Below are 22,197 nucleotides of genomic sequence, written 5' to 3' on the forward strand. Positions count from 1 at the left end.
TTGAGGATTTGAGCTACAGGGAGAGGCTGAACAGGCTGAGGCTGTTTTCCTTGGAGCGTCGGAGGCTGAGGGGTGACCTTATAGAGATTTACAAAATTATGAGGGGCATGGATAGGATAAATAGACAAAGTCTTTTCCCTGGGATCGGGGAGTCCAGAGCTGGAGGGCATAGGTTTAGGGTGAGAGGAGAAAATTATAAAAGAGACCTAAGGGGATTTGAGCTACAGGGAGAGGCTGAACAGGCTGAGGCTGTTTCACGCAGAGTAGTGTATGGAATGAGCTGCCAGAGGATGTGGTGGAGGCTGGTACAATTGCAACATTTAAGAGGCATTTGGATGGGTATATGAATAGGAAGGGTTTGGAGGGATATGGGCCAGGTGCTGGCAGGTGGGACTAGATTGGGTTGGGATATCTGGTCGGCATGGATGGGTTGGACCGAAGGGTCTGTTTCCATGCTGTACATCTCTATGAGTCTATAACTAAATCGAACTCCTTCTTGAACCCATTCAATATTAGACCTGAACTACTTTGTGGCAGAGAATTCCAGACCCACCACTCTCTGGCTGAAGACATTTCTCCTCATCTCAGTCATAACAGGCCTACCCCGTATCCTTAGGCTGTGAGTCCTGGTTGAGGCTCCCTGCTCATTGGGAACATCCATCCTACATTTAGTCTGTCTAGTCTCATTAGAATTTTACAGATTTCTATGAGATCCCCCCTCATGCCTCTAACTCCAGTGAATAAAGCCCTAATCAATCTAATTTCTCTTCCTCTATCAGTCGTGACATACAGGAATCAGGAGAAGAATGTGGAAAAACACAGAATCCATTATACCTTCTGGTATCTCTTGTGCATTTTATGATTGACGGTGTTGGTGTGGGACTGGTATGTGCGCTCAGAAAGATAGAAACTAGAAAGGTTGTGCTGTTAGTTAGTGCCAAATGCTGACTTGATGCTTGACCTACTGCTTTTGAGCTTGTGGGTCTGATTAACACTTTCTCTTAAATACATCCAACTGCATGTGCACACAGCCCTCTCCCAACCCCCACTCCAAGCTGCTTAAATTGCAGGTTTGTCATTTTTTATGCTTTACTGGCTCAGGCTGAGTTTGGGAAAGTTTTAGTGTTTGTTGAAGTTTGGAAACATTGGTGAAGTCTGCGAGGTGCTGGATGTTGCAGGCATGTCAGTGCAGTGCTGCAGGAATGCAGTGTTGCCACAGCTACTTTTTTTTAGAGGAGACATGAAGCTAAGGCCTTGGCCAATTGCTGTAGTGGCTGTAAGAGGCACTGTGGGTGTGTGTAAACCATATGGACTGCCGCAGTTCCAGGTAGCAGCTCCCCCTCCGCCATCTTTTCATGGGAAGATAGGGATGGGCAATAAATAATGGCCCAGCCAGGGACACCCATGAAAGGAAAAGAAAGCCTTGGTACACTTTGAGAAAGGATGGTATCCCCTGAACAATATGAAACCTCATTAACCCTTCATCCACCTCATTGTTATAGAGTCATAGAGAGCCACAGAGATGTACAGCACAGAAACAGACCTCTCGGTCCAACCCATCCATGCCGACTCGACATCCCAACCCAATCTAATTCCACCTTCCAGCACCTGGCCCATATCCCTCCAAACCCTTCCTATTCATATACCCATCCAAATGCCTTTTAAATGTTGCAGTTGTACCAACCTCCACCTTTTCCTCTGGCAGCTCATTCCAATTAGTCACAAGATTTTGTCATCTGCACATTAGTTGCTGCATGTGCCAATATGATAACAGTGACTGCAGTTCAAATTTAATTCAATGATGGTGAGTCATTTCAGGCTGGCATGAGAATGTGTCATTGTGTAAATTCAATTCTTCCCTCCAGTGATTTATAATAGCCCACAGCACCACCAAAAGCTATGTATTTGTACTACAGCATTTAGCAATATGAACTAACTACGGTGTTCACAAGGTCACAATTTTCAACACTGAAACAAGCAAGTCCAAATAAGTCTGGAGTGAGTCATTTGCATTCAAATTCCAATGAAATACACAATTAAGACAATGTCTAGTTGAGAGATAACAAAACCAACATTTTTATAAATGAGTCAGTTGAAAAATAGGCTTAATTATAAAAATGGAGAAAGTGAGCACTGCAGATGCTGGAGATCAAAATTGAGAGTGTAGTGCTGGAAAAGCACAGCAGGTCAGGCAGCATCCGAGGAGCAGGACAGTCAACATTTTGGGCATAAGTCCTTCATCAGGAATGTGATTGTAACATTACCAGTGTAACACCTTTATTTCAAAGGGGAGGGAGATAAAAAAACAGGTAACTATTGGCCGTGTAATTATCATCTGTCAGTGGGAGAATGTTATAATCTGTGATAAAGGATATAATAGCTGAACATTTAGAAATGCATTATATAATCAAGCAGAGTTAGCATGACTTCATGAAGGGGAAATCATACCTGTTAAATTTTTTTTGAATTCTTTGAAGAGTTAACAACCAGGATAGATAAAGGCGAACCTGTAGATATATTTTGAATTTCCAGAGTGCATTTGATAAAGTACCACACATTAGGCTATTTATTATTCCAGCTGTGTATTAGCATGGATAAAGAATTGATTAATTCATAGAAGACAGAGAGATGGGATAATGGGAACATTTTCAGGATAGCAATTGCAACTAATGGAGTGCCACAGGGAGCTGCTCTGGGATCACAATTATTGACAATATATTAATGATTGAGGTAAAGAGGTGAATATATTATAGCCAAGTTTGTAGATGACACTAAAATAGGTGGGAAAATCAATGGTGAAGATAATGGAAAGAGTCTGCAGAGGGATACAGACAGGTTAAGCCAGTGGGAAAAATCTTGGCAGATGAAGTATAACATGGGAAAATTTGAGGTTACACACCTTGGCAAGAAGAATAGAGGAGCTCAATATTATTTAAATGGATAAAAACTGCAGAAAGTTTCATCACAAAGGGATTTGGGAGTGCTCATGAAAAGGTCACAAAAAGGAAGTTGGAAGTGGGGATTTAGTAACGGACATGCCATTGAAATTCAAAGAGTGATGGTTAGATTCTCTCTTGTTTGAAATAGCTATTGCTTGCCACTTGTCTCACACACATGTTGCTTAGCACTAATCAGTCCAAACTTGGATGTTTCCAGGTCTTACTGTATACCTGCATGGACTGCTTCAGTACCTGAGGAGTAGTAAATGGTGCTGAACATTGTACATTCATCGACAAGCATCCCCAATTCTGACCTTACGATGGAGGAAGGTCATTGATGAAGCAGCTGAAGATGGTCAGGCCTCAGACACTACCCTGAGGAACTCTTGCAGAGATGTCCTGGAGCTGAGATCATTGATCTCTCACGACCACGACCATCTTCTTTTGTGTTGGGTATGACTCTAAACAGTGGAGGGATTCCCCTCATTCCCACTGACTCCAGTCTTGTTCTGGATCCTTGATGTCACATTGGGTCAAAGGCTGTCTTGATAACTGGGGAGTCTCTCTCAGCACATCTCTGCAATTTAGCTCTTTTGTCCATGTCTGGACCAAGTCTGTAATGAGGTCAGGAGCAGTGTCAACTTGGTGAGCAGGTTTATTATGCAGCAAATGCCACTTGATAGCACTGTTAACCTTATTGGTAATTGAGAGTAGATCCATGAGGCTCATGAGAATTACTTGGATTTGTCCCATTTTTTTATGTACAGGACACACCTGAGCAATTTTCCACATTCTCAGGTAAATGCAGTGTTGTAGCTGTACCTGAATATCTTGGCTGAGAACCTAGCCCTGGAACAAGTTTTTTTGTACTATTGCTGGAGTATTGCCAGGACCCATGAAGTAGGGACTGAAACATGTTGAGTAAACAGCAATGCATGTAATGGTATGGATGGTAACGATGGACTTACATCCTTTGGCATTGCTGGACACCTTGGAGTGACTAGGACAAAGTGAGGACAGCAGATGCTGAAGATCAGAGTCAAAAAGTGTGGCACTGGAAAAGCACAGCCGGTCAGACAGCATCCAAGAAACAGGAGAGTTGACATTTCGGGCATAAGCCCTTCATCAAAAACCTGAGTGACTGGTCAGTATGTTGAATGGGAAAGTGTGTCTTAGTTGAATTAACATCACATAGGGTGGAAAAAGTGATGTTTTATTTTCCATTGTTGGAAGATAATAATTGAGAGCTGAGGACTTGACAGGAAGAATTTCACAAAGATTTCCTATTTTGTTCCTATTATAAGTTGAATTTAAATTGCCAATTAAATAATGTGTAAATAAAGGAGGTACTGAATTTATTCTAATCTTCTACTGCTACAGTAGTCTTATTTATTGCTACTGCACAGGACCGACAGCTCGTACAAAACTGTTACTTTCTGTACTTGGGTTTAATTCCCACACCAGCTGAGGTTATCATGTTCCTTCTCAACCTCTCCCCTCATCTGAGGCATAGTGACCCTCAGGTTAAATCACTATCAGTTGTCTCTGTCTCTACTGAGACAGCAGCAGTATGGGCCAGTCTGACTTTACCTTTTTTTTTTCTTTTTTCCCCCCATTACCCCCACACTACCGCCTAACTGCAGTCGCGTTTGACTTTACCTTTTATTTTTTTTTAAAGTACACTTCTGGTGAGAAAAACATTTTCCCCCAAAAGATATTTTAATTACAAAACATTATGGATAATTAACTCAGAAATCTTTGACCACATACTGTTAACATTTCTACCATCATCATCTTTGGCATTTCTGGTCAGCTTAGCATTATACATCTTAGTTTGACTTTACCTTTGATACTGATCTCACAGATCAGTGTGCCAGCTGTTTTACATTTATGAATTTGCATCCTTACTTTCAAATTCTTCCACACCCTTGACACCTCTGCTTCACGAACCTCGGAGATAGCAAAGTTTCTTTAATTCTGACCGCTTTCGAATATTCGTGATTTATTTGTGCTATTAAAAATTCCTGAAAGGTTGGCATGGTGGCTCAGTGGTTAGCACTGCTGCCTCACAGCACCAGGGATCCAGGTTTGATTCCACCCTTGGGTGACTGTCTGTGTGGAGTTTGCATGTTCTCCCCGTGTCTGCATGGGTTTCCTCCCACAGTTCAAAGACTTGGAGGTTAGGTGAATTGGACTTGGGAAATAAAGAGATACAGGGATGGGTTGGGTCTGGTAGGATGGTCTTCAGAGGGTCAGTATTGACTCAATGAGTTAAATGGCCTGCTTCCAATCTGTAGTGACTCTAGAATTGCCTCATAAAACTGTTCACCTTTTTATTTCTGTTTCTTTAAGACAGTGCTTAAAATCTATCTCTCTGAGTGAGGTATTGGTCATCATCCTAACATCTTGCAATTGGTCATTGCTCCTCTGAAATACCTTCAATTGTTAAGGATCTGAAACAAACACAAATTGGTGCTATGGTTTTACCTGTTGGTTAAATGGACAGTTAGATCTTTTGCTTCAAGGCTAAAGGCAGCATCGAAGTTACTGAGTTTAGTTCTTTTCATTGGGTTAGTGGGGAGGTGGAGTTGTGGTGGAGGGATGTGTGGGAGCAGAGGAGTCGAAGAAAGATCAACAGACACTGGATAGTTCAAGTCAATCAGCTTGTCATATTGTATAATCCTCAACAACTCTTCACTCACAGGGAATAGACCCACCTACCGTACAGTCTCCAGTCTACACTCAGAGGGACAACAATGGATATGTACTGATCTGTCGGAAAAGACTGCCCGTTATCTTGTAAGGTTCTCTTCAGCCGTCCTCTCATTGCTGCTGTCTCAGCCACAGTACGGTCAGCTAGATGGTTAACTTCCAATTTATAGGTTAGGTTTGCTCGATTCATTGAATGGATGTACCTTAAAATCAAATAAATAAAACTGTTACCTTGTGGCATTGACTACTACATTATCAGAGTGACCAGATGGAGCAGTCATCGGAACATAGCATTGGATGTTTAAACAATTGCTTACTATACCTGCCTACATTTACTCATTGTATGTGGCCATCACCAGCAAGACCAGCATTTGTTGCCAATCCCTAATTGCCCTGCTAGGCCACTTCAGAGGATAGTTGAGAATAAGCAGTTTATTGTGGGTCTGGCATCACATGAAGGCCAGACCAGGTAAGGATAGCAGATTTCCTTTCCAGAAGATTCGTGATGTAGATGGGTTTTGATTAACAATCAGCAACAGCTTCATGGTTACCATCACTGCAATTAGCTTTACCTTCCAAATTTATCAGCTGAATTAAAATTCTACCTGATATACTGGGGATGTGAACCTCGGTCTCCAAAGCATTATGCTTGAGTCCCCAGGTTACAAGTTCAGTGACATTGCCATTCTGCCACAACATTATTAATTGCTTTCTCTCTCAAAGCTATGATATCAATAATACAATTGTATTTTCTCTCACTGTTTGTAAACTGGATTCTACCATCGGACTTGAAACTCAGTTTCTCTCTCCACAGATGCTGCCTGACCTGCTGAGTTTCTCCAGCAATTTCTGTTTTTGTTTCAGAATTCCAGCATCTGCAGCTCTTTATTTTATTTTAAGTGCTTACCTCTCTGCCACACTCCTTTCAGGTGTGCCCATCTTGGTGAAGATCTGCTCCTCTCTCCAACAGGATTTTCATTCCAATCTTTTTTCTAGTTCACCATCGTTCCTGGTATTTGACCAGGTATTTGCTAAAACTCGTTTCCACAGCCATGCCCTGTTCCTTAGTGACTGCCCTTAGAGACTCAGACTCACCCCACATGGATTCCAACTCAAGATCCATCCCTCATGTTTTCAATCCACCCAGGATTCCAGGGATCTCACGATGTTCAGTGTCGCTCAGACAGCTGCTCTCAACACATCCTGAGAGCCACACTCAGTGCCATGCATCATCATGTACACACTCTCACCCTCTCTCCAACAACATCGCCTCACGCTGGCTTAGAGCTGCACTGCTCCCATGTTCCACTTCATTCTCTGGTTCACTCGCTGTGCTAACAAGAAACATTTTTTCTTTCTTTCATGTGTAAAGGAACACAAGATGCAACAACTCAGAGATACCTACAGCCCTCCAGAACCTTTCTCTCCTCCTCTTCCCTGACTCCATCCCCTTTCCCAATGCCGTCTCCTGCCATGTACTTACTATCCTCCCCGACCTTCCGCTCTTCGATACTGAACGTTCTGTACTTAGCAAAGGGCTCAGCTTTATCCCTCTGCATCCCCATCATAAAGAATTTCAGACACAACATGACATTGAACACATCTTCCATCACCTACCATCTCCGTGCCCATTTCTTCAGACGAGAGTCTCCTTCCCATCCCAGATATCCCTTCACCCATCTCCAACACTCTCCCTCCACCTGTTCCCTTCCCTCTGACCTTTTACCTGACCTTAACCTGTTTATTGAGAACTGGTGATGTGAATTGGTTGCCTCAATTTCTCTGCCCCCCTCAGCAATTCCAACTTATCTCCATCTGAACTGACTGCACTTTGTCCTACCATCCCACCAGCATCCACATCCAGAGGTTCATTTCTGCCAGTTTCAGCAGATGCCACCACCAGACATATATTCCCATCCCCTCTCTTGTCAGCCTTTTAAAAGGACCATTCCCTCTGGGACACACTGGTCCACTCCTCCTTCACTCCCAACACCTCGCCCCACCCCACAGCCCCACGGCATCCTTCCTTGAAATGCAGAAGGTGTAACAGCTGCCTGTTTCCCTCCTCAGTATCAAGGGCCCAGACACACCTTTCAGTGAACCAGTGTTAACCTGTACTTCACTCAATCTAGTCGACTGCATTCGCTGCTCACAATGTGGTCTCCTCTACACTGGGGAAACGAAGCGCAGACTGGGCAATCGCTTTGTGGAACACCTATGTTCTGTTTGCATAAATAGCCACGAGCTTCCAGTTGTCTGTCACTTCAAAGCACCACTTTGTTCCCTGGCCAACGTCTCTGTCAGTATGTAATGTCCTTCTCACGTGGAGAGGTTTCATTTACAATGTTCCACTGGAAACGTAGTTTTGAACTATGGTAGATTGCAGCTTTATCTTAGGCTCAGCATGTGGGTGGGGCATGTGAACACAAACATCTCACCATTCTGCAGTTATGGATCACTGTGCCCACCAGGAGTCCTTTTATCTGTGAGTCTGGCTTTAAGTCTCATTGTGGCCTTGAGCTGACATTTCTTAATGCTAATGGAGGACGCTGTAATGTTGAAAATGTTGCTTTTCAGTTAAAGCTGCATTATCCCATTGAGGCAGCCTTCAAGGGATTCCATGTGGATGAGTATACAGTTCCTGTTGTGAAGGTTTCTCCAGCAACGCTACCAGACTGTTTATTCTTATCTGGCCGATCAGTTATTGATTCTTTTTAAAACTTTGTTGAATGTAATATTCTTCTTCACCTTCTTAGAGAGTCCCTCAGGATTAAGGATGACTTTTCACACACTCCTTCCACAGTGCATGTGCTCACCAACCCAGCTTGAAGGAGACATTCGAGATGGCTCACTCCTTCACAGATGATTCTTCTCTCATTTGGGAGGCCTCAGGTGGGAGATTCCTAAGGGTCAGTGTGGGATTCTGGATTTTCTCAGGAAAGTTTTGAGGATATTCTTGAAGCATTTCCTCTGCCCTCCAGGTAACTGGTTTCCCTGTGAAGCTTGGAATGGAGAACTTGTGTTGGAGTCCTGCGTCAGGCATCCAGAGGATGTGGCCTGTCGAATGCAGCTGATTGACATTAACCCAGTGCCTTGATGCTGAGGACATTGGCCCTGAGAGAGGACACTGACAAGGGAGCGTCTACCCTTACAGTGGATTTGTAGGATTTTGCATCACAAGTGGTATTTCCCTCAGGATTTGAGGTGTCTGCTGTACATTGCACATATCTCAGACACATTCCCAAAGCAGACTGCCCTGCTGTCTCTATGTGGATTAGCCCACATTGTCCAGTGGTGCTCCATTGATTTTGATTATTTGTGGAAGTTGGGGTGGGGGGAGTGGTAGGATGAGACAATGTCTTCCAGATGTGTAGCATTAACCTTTTGTTGATCTACATAACTATTCTGACTGCATTTCAAAAGGAATCTGTAGGTTGTCCTGAAACACTATGTAAATAAAAGTTCATTCTCCAGACTCACATTTTATTGGATCTTTGGTGAAATTAAAGTGAAGAAACTTGCCTTTTCACAACCACGTGGTGTGTCAAATTGCTCGAAAGAGAATAACCTTTTTTTTTGAAGTGTTGATATTTGTAAAGACTAAACTTGTAATGACACATGTCAAAATCTCACAAAACATAACACATAGAAACATTGAAAACAGGAGTAGGAGCACGCCATTCGGCCCTTCAAGCCTGTTCCACCATTCAGTATGATCATCCAACTCAGTAACGCCATACCTGTTTAATCCAAAAAAACTATATCTAACTCCTTCTTGAAAGCATTCAATGTTTTGGCCTCGACTGCATTCCGTCGCAGAGAATTCCACAGTCTTAGCACTCTCTGGGTGAATGAGTGTCTCCTCATCTCAGTTCTAAATGGCCTAAATACCCTCAGCCTCTAACCCCTGCTTCTCGACTCCCTTCCTATGTTTATCCTGTCTCGTCCGGTTAGAATTGTATAGGTTTCTCTGCAATCTCCTCTCATTCTTCTAAATTCCAGTGAAAAAAGTGCTAATGAACAGGGTAATTTGCTTTAATGATTCTGATTGAGAGAGAGATATCAGTAAGGACACCAGGGAGAACTTGCCAGCTCTCTGAAGGTGCAGGCCGCTGGTCAGACCACGCCTGGAATACTGTGAGCAGTTCTGGTCCCATTAAGGAAATATGTTATTTTGTTGGAGGCATGATCCCTCATAGAGTCTGAAGGGTCTGTTTCTGTGCTGTATGTTTCTGTGACTCTGTGACAGCCATGTGTTTAAGATGCCTGAGTTCTGACTGCCAGAACAAAGCTTCCTCACCAGGCTCAAGGAAGGCACTCGACTGAAAGGAGGAGATAGGAATCTTTTGAAAGACCCCCTCAAGAAACATAACATTGATTAGATTAGATTACATTACATTACAGTGTGGAAACAGGCCCTTCGGCCCAACAAGTCCACACCGACCCGCCGAAGCACAACCCACCCATACCCCTACATTTACCCCTTACCTAACACTGCGGGCAATTTAGCATAGCCAATTCACCTGACCTGCACATCTTTGGACTGTGGGAGGAAACCGGAGCACCCGGAGGAAACCCACGCAGACACGGGAGAACATGCAAACTCCACGCAGTCAGTCGCCTGAGGCGGGAATTGAACCCGGGTCTCCGGCGCTGTGAGGCAGCAGTGCTAACCACTGTGCCACCGTGCCGCCAAAACATGATGTCAACACATGGGAGACCCTCATTCAGAAGAAACTGATTTAGAAGAAACTCCTGTATGAAGAGACACAATTCTTCAAGAACATCCGCCAGCAAGAGGAAGAACAGAAAAGGAATGATCTCCAGACCAGGCACCAATTCCATCTCTCGGAAATGTGTGGTGGGAGATGTGGCTCTAGGATTGGGTGCATCAGCCACACAAGGAGCCATAGAATCCATGACCAGTGTCACGGAGCTTCTGAGGCGGACAGCCGTAATCGTTAGTGAGTGATTGCCACTGACAAGAAACAATTCTACTTATTGGAATTTGGAAGAATGAGAGGTGATTTCATTGAAACAGATGGGATTCTTAAAGGGCTTGACAGGGTAAATACTGACAGGTGCTCCCCCTCATGGGAGAGTCTAAGACCACAGGGCATAGTCTCAGAATAAAGGGGCACCAATTTAAGAATGAGATGAGAAGGAATTTCTCCCCCCAGAGAGTTGTGAATCTTTGGAACTCCTTGCCACAGTGAGCTGTGGGGGCAGAGTCCCTGGGTGTATTTATGACTGAAATAGATTTTTCATCGGTCAGGGAATCAAGGGCTATGGGGAATACACACGAAAGTGGAGATGAGGAATGTTAGGTCAACCACAGGTCCCACTGAATGATGGAGCTGGCTCAAGGGGCCGAACGGCCTTCTCCTGTTGTCATTTATTATGGTCTAATTGTCGTATGGTAAGTGCTTTTTATAAACACCTCTTAAAATGCTTCTGCAAGTGTTTAAGGTGCAGTGATTGGTCTACTGAGAATCAGTAAAACAGTGAAAGGACGAAAGATCATCAGCGCAGCCAAAATTCAAGATGGACTGACATAAGTATCCCAGAGAAAGGAAGTATTGGGATTTATCAAACACAAAAACAGAAATTGTTGAAAAAGCTCAGCAGGTCTGGCAGCATCTGTGGAGAGAAATCAGAGTCAACGTTTCAGGTCTGGTGACCCTTCCTCAGAATGTTCTGGAGAAGCGTCACTGGACCTGAAACATTAACTCTGATTTCTCTCCACAGATGATGCCAGACCTGCTGAGCTTTTCCAGCAATTTTTGTTTTTGTCTTTGATTTACAGCATCCACAGTGCTTTCAATTTTTATTTGGGATTTATTATAGTTGGGCTCAGAACCAGCATTAAAAATAAAAATGACAGCTCTCCATTTCATTGAAAGTGAAAGTGGCTATACCTCACATTGTGAGTAAATGTGGTTCTTCTCAAATCATGCTCTTCATCATCTGTCTCATAGTCTCTATTAAACGTCTCCTTGTAATGCTGAAACAAACGATGAGCCTGATCTTCCTTATCTGTGGTAACTAAATCCTGAATGGGATTTGCCAGGATTCTGTGTTCTACTTCAGGACCAGTAAATCCTTCACAAGGCAGACCTGTCACAAAGAAATCAATAGATCAATAATGGATCAATTCAGGTTTCCAATAGTTTTATTAGAGTGAGCATGACCATATGCCAGACTCTCCATTAGAAAGTCAGAGATACAATCAATTCTTCTATAACGCGATGGTTGCGTTCTTGTGGAATCCCGTGTTATAGATTATGATTAGATTCCCTACAGTGTGGAAACAGGCCCTTCAGCCCAACAAATCCACACCAACCCTCCGAAGAGTAACCCACTCAGACCCATTTCCCTCTGACAAATGTACCTAACACTGCGGGTAATTTAGCAAGGCCAATTCACCTGACCTGCACATCTTTGGACTGTGGGAGGAAACTGGTGCACCCGGAGGAAACCCACGCAGACACAGGGAGAATGTGCAAACTCCACACAGACAGTCACCCAAGGCTGGAATCGAACCTGGGACCCTTGTGCTATGATGCAGCAGTGCTAACAACTGAGCCACCATTATAGAAAAATCATGCTTTAGAAACAGCACTTAACATGTAGATGATATAATGCTGTTACAGCCAACACGCGTTTATAAGTTCATGCAGCAGAAACAGTGCCCCAATTCGTCAATCGCGTTACAGTGAATTCACATTGATGAAACACGTGTTATAATGGAACGACACGTATGTCTCTTTAATTTTAAATGTTATGACTGTATTTTGTAGGCTCTTTGTTTCCTTTCTGATGAGAAATGAATAAATTTGACAGCTTACTAATTACTAATGTTCAGGTTCACCATGACATACACAATATTCAAGAGCATTTCGAATAAAATGCCCAACAGCAATTCTAACAGCACACAAAATAAAATTCACATCTCCCCAGTCCTAACCTTCTTGCTTCATTCATCGTAGCTACTGAAGTTTTTGGAATATTCAAGTATCAAGTTTGGTCATGCTCCCATCTTTACCTTCTGGTTAATCAATGCTGCTCTGAACCACAATATTCCCTTCAAATCATGCTCCTGTTCTCTTCCCAAAGCTACACTCATTATGTGAGCGGTCACATAATGCCTTTACAAGGAGTTGTTACTTTACAAAAGCTGAAGAATGAAAGTTGTACTGTTGCACTGTTACTGGTTTTTGAAACATTTCATGATGTCGGCATGAATGACTCTATGGTAGGAGTTAGTGTGGAATTACTGATTGCTCTTATATAGATCAAGTAAGTGCCAATTTGGGACAATATTAAAAACAAATGTAGTGGTTCCCACAAGTACAGAAATTACTAGAAAAACTCAACAGATCTGTAGAGAGGGAAACTGAGTTCACGTTTGAGTCCAATGATGCTTCTTCATTAGACTCAAAACATTAACTCTGTTTCTCTTTCCACAGACGATGCCCGACCTGCTGAGTTTCTCCAGCACTATGTTTTTATTTTATGCGCACAGTTCTTTGTTTTATCATAGTGACTCCAAACACTGCTAATTTTGGAACTCTAAAAATAGACAGCAGGTTACGTTTCAATTCTTCAGGGTCAGAAAATGCTGAAGAGACAATCAGTAAAAATGAGCTCAATGAAAGGTTCAAAACATTCAATACAGTTTGAAAATTCATATGTTAAGCTCAACCTCAAGAGTAAGGTAAACAGGAAGAGTGCTGCCCTCCTCATACATCAGTGACAGTGTATGATGACTATCTGAGAGTGCTATGATGACACTGTGGCTTTAAGAGGTGTATTTCATCCTTTTTTAGATTAGATTACTTACAATGTGGAAACAGGCCCTTCGGCCCAACAAGCCCACACCAACCCACTGAAGAGCAACCCATCCAGACCCATTCCCCTACAACTAACACTTCCTGCAATTTAGCATGGCCAATTCACCTAACCTGCACATTTTTGGACTGTGGGAGGAAACCCACGCAGACACGGGGAGAGTGTGCAAACTCTACACAGACAGTCACCTGAGGTGAGAATTGAACCCGGGTCTCTGGCGCTGTGGAGCAGCAGTGCTAACCACTGAGCCACCGTGCCACCCATGTTTTTTGAAGAGACGTTTTAAGACAGAGGCATCAAATTGTCTCTTCCAAGACAATAAAGTTTTTTTTTAAGTTTGAACAATAGAAACAGCATGAATGGGTGGAGTCTGGCTCCCAAGGGGTTTTAGTTGAGTTTTGGTTGTTGCGGTTTTGAAGCTGAATATAGAAGCAGCTATACCTCTCTCTGTTCCAGCTAAAAGCTTGGGCTCTCTCCCTGCTGCCAGAATCACATGTGAGACAATCTGTTTTACTGAATTTGCCTTTGTCAAGGGTGTGTTTATGGGGTGTTATTATACTGGAACAATTGCCGTTTAGTAGTTAAATAATCTATTATTCTACTAAGTTTTCCAATGGAGTTAAAGTTATATCAATTATTCTTTCTTTCATTTGTATTTTAACAGTAGGTTAGGAATAAAGTGTGTTTTGCTTAAAGCCGAGTAGTGTAACCAATCAAATTATATGTGGACACTGCACCTTACACTTGCCTTTAAATGAGGTAAAAGTTGGGTCGAGGCTATCTTCTGGAATTATTTGAAGAGGGTTTGCTTTGGTCCATACAGAACCTCAAGCAAGAGTGTGTCGTTATACACCACATAACCAAATGGGGAGTGCTCTCTGCAAACATCAACATCTCTGAACAACATATTCATCTGTAGCCATCTTTCAAAAGCTTTACCTTCAAGAAGTTCGAAGATATTTGAGTCCATGTCAAAGTGCACAGTCCCATAATCTAATTCATATTGGTCATAATGGGATCCAAACAACGTATTATACCCCTTCATTTCATAATGGACTGGAATGGGACCATTTGTAGAATTGGTGATCCAAATGGTGTAATTGTTTTTCTTTTCATTTTTGTAAATAATATTCTGCCACACACTGCAATGTTGTCCTTTATAGTCCTCTTCCTTTATAAACTAAATAGATCGACATTAAAATACACAATCAGACCGCAAATGCTGATAAATACAAATGGGATAATAAAAGTTAACTTAATTCTTTAGTATTTAATACAGATCGAGAATTATTTGTACTCCCTGCACCATAAAGGACTTCTCTACTTTAGATTTTCACTGCACTACAAAATCGAAGTAACGGCAGATCTCTGCTTTTTGTTTGCTTTATTGCTTGGCTGATTACTTCCAATTTGTGAGCAATCCAGAGGAAATTGTTTCACCCATGCCTCTTTCAGCAGTGTCAAAGTGAATCTGTCTCCACTTGCAGCAGGTCAGCTAAATATGGAGCATAATGAAAATGCGAGTGAACACAGTGACGTTAGAGTAGTGAGGGACAATTACCTCAGAACTGGGTCTTAAATGGCAACATGAATCTCTCAATCTCATGGGGAAATATTGGCAGTCTTCTAACTGAAGTTCATTGGGAAATATAGAAATAAAATAATGTTCTCCATTAAACATAAGAACTAGGAACAGGAGGAGGCCATTCAGCCCCTGGAGCCTGGTCTGCTATTTAATACGATCGTGGCTGATCTCATCTTGGCCTCAACCCCACTTGCCTGCCCACTCTCCAAAACCCTTCAACCTGTTACTCATTAAAAATCCGTCTCCTCCTCTTTACACTTACTCAATGCCCCAGCATCCACTGCACTCTGGGGGAGTGCATTCCATAGATTCATGACCCTTTTGAAGAAGTAATTTTTCCTCATCTCTCTCTTAAATCTGCTGCCCCTTTTCCGAACATGATAACCTCTCATTTTGGAAAGCCCTAGTTCAGGAAACATTCTAGAGATGTTGTCGTGTCAGTGCAAGCAGCGGGACATTAACAGCTAAAATGACGAAGGTCAGGTTATTGACCACACATCACGGAGACTCACGTGAGTGAGTTCATTTTGGATGTGTTCATTCATTCATGTACGGTGGTCAGTTGGGATGAGGTTGTTTTCAATCCCCCCATCGTCTATCTTTTTGTCCTTTCCTTTTCGAGGAGAGGTGATAGTACAATATGGAGGTGAGATCATAAGAAATAGAAACAGAAGGAGGCCATTCAGCCCCTTGAGTCCATTCCACCATCTAATGAGACCACACCTAATCTTCTAGTTGCACACCTTTATCCTAAGCCATCTTCAAATCCCTTTAGTAGAAATTCATTGATTTCAGTCTTGAACACTATCAGCAACTGAGCTCCACAGCTTTTGGGACAGAGCATTCCAAAGATTTACCAACCTCTAAATGAAGAAATTCCTCCACATCTCAGTTTTCAATGTCCTGCCCCATCATCCTGAGACTTTGTTCTCTGGAGGTGGTCAAGGGGCTTTGAAAAATCTAGCATTTAGAGACACCTCTCCTCTATTTCTTCCTCAGTCACTCAGATACTCCTCCAACTTGTGTTCCCATCCTATTTAATTTCTTTTCCATCTACACCTTCTCTGCCATTATTACCTTCCCTCCCTCCTAATTCCCTGCTCAAGCACCTGGTGTTCCCATTTACCTCTGCATTTTCCTGCTCCTCTTGTCTTGCCTTTAATCATATTATTTTTGTTTTCATTTAGAATTTTCCATTATGATGCTCTCATAGCTTTATTTTAATTTTTGACTGAATTCTAAACTTTAGCACCTGTCACTCTTACCTTAAAACCCTTCAAGTTTGGAAAGACTGACTGTGGAAAGATGGGATCATCAACAGTTCCATTTATTTGGAAGCATTTGATAACATTTATCTCCGTTTCTGTAGTCTCTGGAGAAATCTTGTAACTAATTCCAGCTGGCTTTTCGAACCCATGCTGTAGGGTTATAACCTGACCTGTCAAATGGAAAAGAATCGATTTATAACTATTCAAACAAAAGGAGAAACAGTAAATGACAGCTGTGAGCAGATCACTATCAATACTATTGCTTCCACTCAGCAAACGTCCTCCGACAGACAGCGTGGCTGCTGGGTCTTCGTCATGTGGAACTATAATAAGATTAAAAAATAGCTACACTTCCAAAGTAATTTGTAATCAGGAAGATTAAAAACCAGTGTACGTTTGAACACGGCATTGATAATTTCAGTAATAGCCCATCGCTCTGAAGCATTAACTTTGCATTTCTCTCCATAGGTGCTGCATGACCTGCTGAGGAATTCAACACTTGCTGCTCCTATTTCACATTTCCAGGATTCACAGTATCTCACTTGAATGTTATGATGATCATCTACTGAAATGTCTGTGTCTTCTATAGTCACAGCTCTAAAATAAGGGTACAGGCATTTAAGATTGAGGTGAGGAGACATTTCTTTGCTCAGGGGTTGTGAATTTGTCAAAATGTCCACTGCAGAAAGGTGCAGCATTGCTGAGCTCACTGGGGACTGAGAGGGAGAGAATTTGGGATATCATGGAATTAAGGGGAGAGGGGTAGAAAGGGTACTTGAGCAAGAAGATCAACCATAATTATTCTGGATGCTGTGCCCTGTTCAAAGGGCCGAATGGCCAGTGCCTATTTCTCATATTCTTAAGTTATAAAATTAAAATTTACACAAACTGAAACATTGCTTTTGATCAGGAACTGCTGGGTTTTAAACAAACTCATTGCTCTGATTCCCATCGTCACACTTTTTCCTTTTCCTAAAAGGCTCCATTTTCCTAAAATATTCATCAACTGAAAAGTTAAGTAGCCACCTTGCGTCTGATCAATTGTCAATGCTATTTTGGGAAACCATATCACTTATGGTGGCTCAGTGGTTAGCACTGCTACCTCATAGCATCAGAAGACCTGGGTTCAATGCCAGCCTTAGGTGACTGTCTGTGTGGAGTTTGCACATTGTCTGCATGGGTTTCCTCCTGCAGTCCAAAGACACGCAGTTTAGGTGAATTGGCTGTGCTAAATTGCCCTTACTGTTCAGGGGTGTGTAGGTTGGGTGCATTAGTCAGGGGTAGATGTAGAGTAATAGGTTAGGGAATGGGTCTAGGCGGGATATTCTTTCGGTGGGTGTGAACTTGTTGGACCAAATAGCTTGTTTCTACACTGTAGGGATTCAATGAAGCCAACTTTCCCTTTCTGTTAATCTGATCTGGAAGAAACGTGCTGTTTTTAAACCTGATTCCCTAATGACAATACAGTGAAGGTTTCAGAGATTGGAATATAAGAATCATATTATAATCAGAACTGGTCTTTATCTGCTTCTGCTACAGTACTTTTAGAACAACTTTATTAATTTGCTGACAAAAACTAGTAGGTTTTTAAAAAATAATGATGAGCTACTAACAGCCTTGACACAATCTAACTCAATTCTAAACTTAGATGGTCAGAACAAATTAATACTGATGCTGGAATCTGTACTGACAGCAACAAATGCTGGAGATTACAGCGGGTCAGGCAGCATCCAGGGAGAGAAAGTAAGCTAATGTTTCAAGTCTAGATAACTCTTCATCTGAGCTGAAGTGAAGTGTGGGGGGTGTAGGAGTGCTGGGGGAGAAAGGGTGTTGATAGTTCCAATCCCCCATCCCCAATTATGGCATAAATGCTGCCCCCTCCACATTTCACGTCAGTTCTGATGAAGAGTGATCCAGACTCGAAATGTTTGTTTGTTCTCTCTCTATGGATGCTGCCTGACCCACTGTGCTCTCCGGCATATGTTGCTTTCAGTTCAACTCTGGTTTTAGCTTCTTTCAGAATGCAGCATCATCCTTAAATTTGCAAGAAAAAATTGTAGGAACATTTCACAGTCAGGCAGTTCCAGAACCATACCACTGTTCCAGAACCTTATCACTGTTCTCACTTAACTGAAACTAAAGAGGGAGATAATAATCAGGTTATAGAAATAGATGGATTTAATCAGAAATTAAATCCCTTGAGAATCAGGAAAATTCCAACTGTAACAATTCACTCTGACTTGACACGCATACGTAAGGCTAATTAACTGAAACAATATGTTAATCTATCGGGACAGAAGCAGTACCATGATAGTATTCAATGCGGCTGACGTTTCCAGACAGGTTGTACCAAGCTTCGAATGGCTCTTTAATCTCAGCAAATGGCAATGACAGAATTCCTGCGAATATTAAAAAGTTTGTTTATTCTTACAGTCAAACAAACCTCTCCCTTGCAACTAAGAGACATTCAGCAACCCACCATTCTCCATGTGCACTCACACCACATTCACGGCTTAAAGCTGTGTCGGACCTCCTATGTCAAAGTATGAGCTGTAAAAATGCAATTGTTTCTTTCTTTACATTTAAAAAATTGACACTTTAACCGAGGTGAATAGGTAAAATAAATGGATAAAGACATTTTTAATGTTTATGAATGAAGGTTCCTGTACTTTATTTATTATGTTTTTGAAGTCTGCATGTTGTTGGCCAATACACACACGTGCATACAATCTTGTATCATGTACTTTGAATCATGCATCTATTATCTCATTCCTATTAATGATTGGAAACTGTATGTGATGAAGCCCTGTGAGCTGGGTTGCATCATGGTGATAGAATGGGTACCCTGACCAAAAAGCAAATGGCATTTTGGGTATGAGGACTGAAAGGCCGGATGGCAAGGAAGTGGTCAAGCCATGGATATTTGTTAATAGGCTGAAACTGTGCTGGGGTTTAGATCAGAGTGGTGCTGGAAAAGCACAGCAGGTCAGGCAGCATCTGAGGAGCAGGAAAAGCAACGTTTTGGGCAAAAAGCACTTCATCAGGGATAGAGGGAATAGCTCTATTCCTGATGAATGGCTTTTGCCCGAAACGTCGATTTTCCTGCTCCTCGGATGCTGCCTGACCTGCTGTGCTTTTCCAGCACCACTCTGATCTAAACTCTGGTTTCCAGTATCTGCAGTCCTCCCTTTTGCCAAGTTGAAACTGTGCTGGGGCTATCAGGGATCTGTGCCTATTGTTTCTGTGACCGTAAAGATAAGGGAGATAGAGATAACGGTCCAGGCAGCTGCATCTGCATTTTCAATCATAACCTTAAAGAAAGAGATCAGAGAGAATAGATCTGGTGATGACCTCCCACAATGATGTAACTAAAACCAATTACAAGGGCCATTACCTTAAATGGAAAACAGTCAATCGCAAGGAAATGTTATAAAATAATGATTTGGAGGTGCCAGCATTGGACTGCATTGGACAAAGTTAAAAATCACACAACACCAGGTTATAGTCCAACAGGTTTATTGGGAAGCATTAGCTTTCGGAGCGCTGCTCCTTCATCACGTGGTTGTGGAGCATGCGACTGTAGGACACAGAATTTATAGCAAAAGTTTACAGTGTGATGGAACTGAAATGATATGTTGGAAAAGACCTGGATCGTTTGTTAAGTCTCTCATCTTTTAGAATGGACGTGCTGGTTTCAGTTCTTTCATATTTAAATTCCAGAGCTTTCTTAAAGTTACATTCTCAATGAACTTTAACAATAGGTGCCATGTTGGCCCAGGTAATGTATTGAAGGTGTGAGGTACCCTGTGTGAGGCTGTCTGTGCCCCAATGTTCAGACTGATTCTAATCTAAAAAGGGATTTACAGAATCTTACATGGATTTAAGCAGTTTTTTAAACAAAATGAATTGTAATTCTACAAGTATAAATTCACCCCACAAACGTACGTGTGTGTGTGTGCGTGCGCGGTGATATGAGTGTCTGTGAGAGAGTATGTGTATGTATGTGAGTGTGAATGTAGAGGAAAGTTCTAGAATTTAACTTATAAAATAAGACATCAAGAGCAACTCAGGACTGAAGCCAGGGTACAGCAGTTTGATCACCTGCCCAAGGGGAACGTTTGATGGATTGCTCACCTGAGACAGACCCCTGCCAGCTGAAACTTTCAACAGTCCATGTTATTGTGGGTATGTATTATTGCTTAGTAATTCAATAAAGGTGTACCACATTAACTGGAATGGTATCTGAGTTGTGTGTCTTTGAAATCTGGGTCAGAACCGTTAAACCTAAAAAAGGAACATTACAAAGCCTCCAACAAAATGTTGGTCACCTCCAATTCCACTTGGATCTGGCATTGAAGGAGGTCAAGAGTGAAATCCAGATTGACTCTCCTTTCCCATGGCTTCTGTGTAACAATTACCAATGGCTAATGTGAGTTTAGAAACTCAGTGCTTTGTCAGTTTAAGGCACATACACAGATCCAACAATGACCCTTGATGCTCTTAGTCATTATATTTCCAGACAATTCCTCAAACCACTCTCCGACACCTCCAGAAGATGGCATGCTGAAGAACTCAATCAAATTGTTATTTGTCCTGTGGACAATGGACATAGAGCTGAAACTCATTCCTGATGAAGGACTCCTGCCCAAAACATTGTTCTTCCTGTTCCTCGGATGCTGCCTAACCTGCTGTGCTTTTCCAGCACCACACTCTTGACTCTGACTCTCCAGTATCTGCAGTTCTCACTTTCTCCAAGGGGCTTAAAGTGAGCCACTCGGCCCCTCAAGCCAATTCTGCCATTTAATAAGCCCACAGCTGATCTGAGCTACCATTCCACCGGATTGAAATAAATGAAATAGAAGAACAATATGGTCAAAGTTATTCAGTAGACACAGTATTTGTTGAACCAAAATCATACAAACAGTTAGTATGACGGGAGTAAATATCAATTGATGAAACAAACAAACCACAGCTGGACAGGAGGATTATCCTTTAATTTCTTCTCAATTCAACAGGAGTTGACCGTGTTGGTGTTAGTCTATGTCTTCCTGGTGTTGACTAAATATTTAAATTGATACAAGACAAAGGTAATCACTGTCCTGGAACCAAAATAAAAGAAGGCAAAACCTATCCACCTCTATTTTCAAATGTCCTGCCACTTTATCTGAGAAACTGATCCTTAGGGAAAGAGTTAACCATGCGTCCCATAGCTTCAAATAAGAGAGTAAGATCAGGCCAGATTCATATGGAGCACTGGGAACAGATTCATATGGAGCACTGGGAACAAAGAGTGTGAATTATTCTCTCTGCTTACGCACACACACACACACACACACAGACAGGCAGACACACACACACAACAAGACTGCCAAACCGAGACCACCCTCTGGGACAAGGTGATCACCGTGCCAGGCTACCGGAATATTCAAAATGAAATTTCCAAGCCAGGACAAGACCACCTGGAACCTCCCATGCCAAGGCCAGACCGCCCTCTGGTCACCCAGTACTGGGTGCCTCCTCATCGCTGGACAAGAGGTAAGATAATAAATGGAAACTTCCTTTAAACAAGCAGAGAGAAAACACAGTAAAAAGCAAACGGAGTAGACGGACTTCGGTCTCCTGAGCTAAGGAGCCTGCACACTGTGCTGCTACTCTGTCACCATCTCGGATGATGAACACAAACACAAACACAGATACACACACATGCACACGCATAGATGCACACACGCAGACACAGACACACACACAGATGCAAACAGACAGAAACACAGAGACACACACACACAAATGCACACATGCAGACACAGACACACACACTGATGCACACACACAGATGCACACA

General features: G+C 42.3%; 1 protein-coding gene across 1 annotated transcript in view; it reads right to left on the reverse strand.

Moving 5' to 3' along the window:
* LOC122563473 (digestive cysteine proteinase 2-like) overlaps positions 1–22,197 on the reverse strand; it is a 46,099-nt gene that overhangs the window by 19,360 nt on the left and 4,542 nt on the right. Inside the window, exons 3-7 of the mRNA XM_043717226.1 lie at positions 18,662–18,754; positions 16,353–16,525; positions 14,442–14,682; positions 11,570–11,768; positions 5,661–5,854 (exon numbers count right to left, since the gene is read on the reverse strand). Coding sequence (XP_043573161.1) covers positions 5,661–5,854; positions 11,570–11,768; positions 14,442–14,682; positions 16,353–16,525; positions 18,662–18,754 — 900 coding nt within the window. The remainder of the gene's footprint in view (positions 1–5,660; positions 5,855–11,569; positions 11,769–14,441; positions 14,683–16,352; positions 16,526–18,661; positions 18,755–22,197) is intronic.

Source organism: Chiloscyllium plagiosum, chromosome 27, assembly GCF_004010195.1.
Source record: "Chiloscyllium plagiosum isolate BGI_BamShark_2017 chromosome 27, ASM401019v2, whole genome shotgun sequence".
NCBI lineage: Eukaryota > Metazoa > Chordata > Chondrichthyes > Orectolobiformes > Hemiscylliidae > Chiloscyllium > Chiloscyllium plagiosum.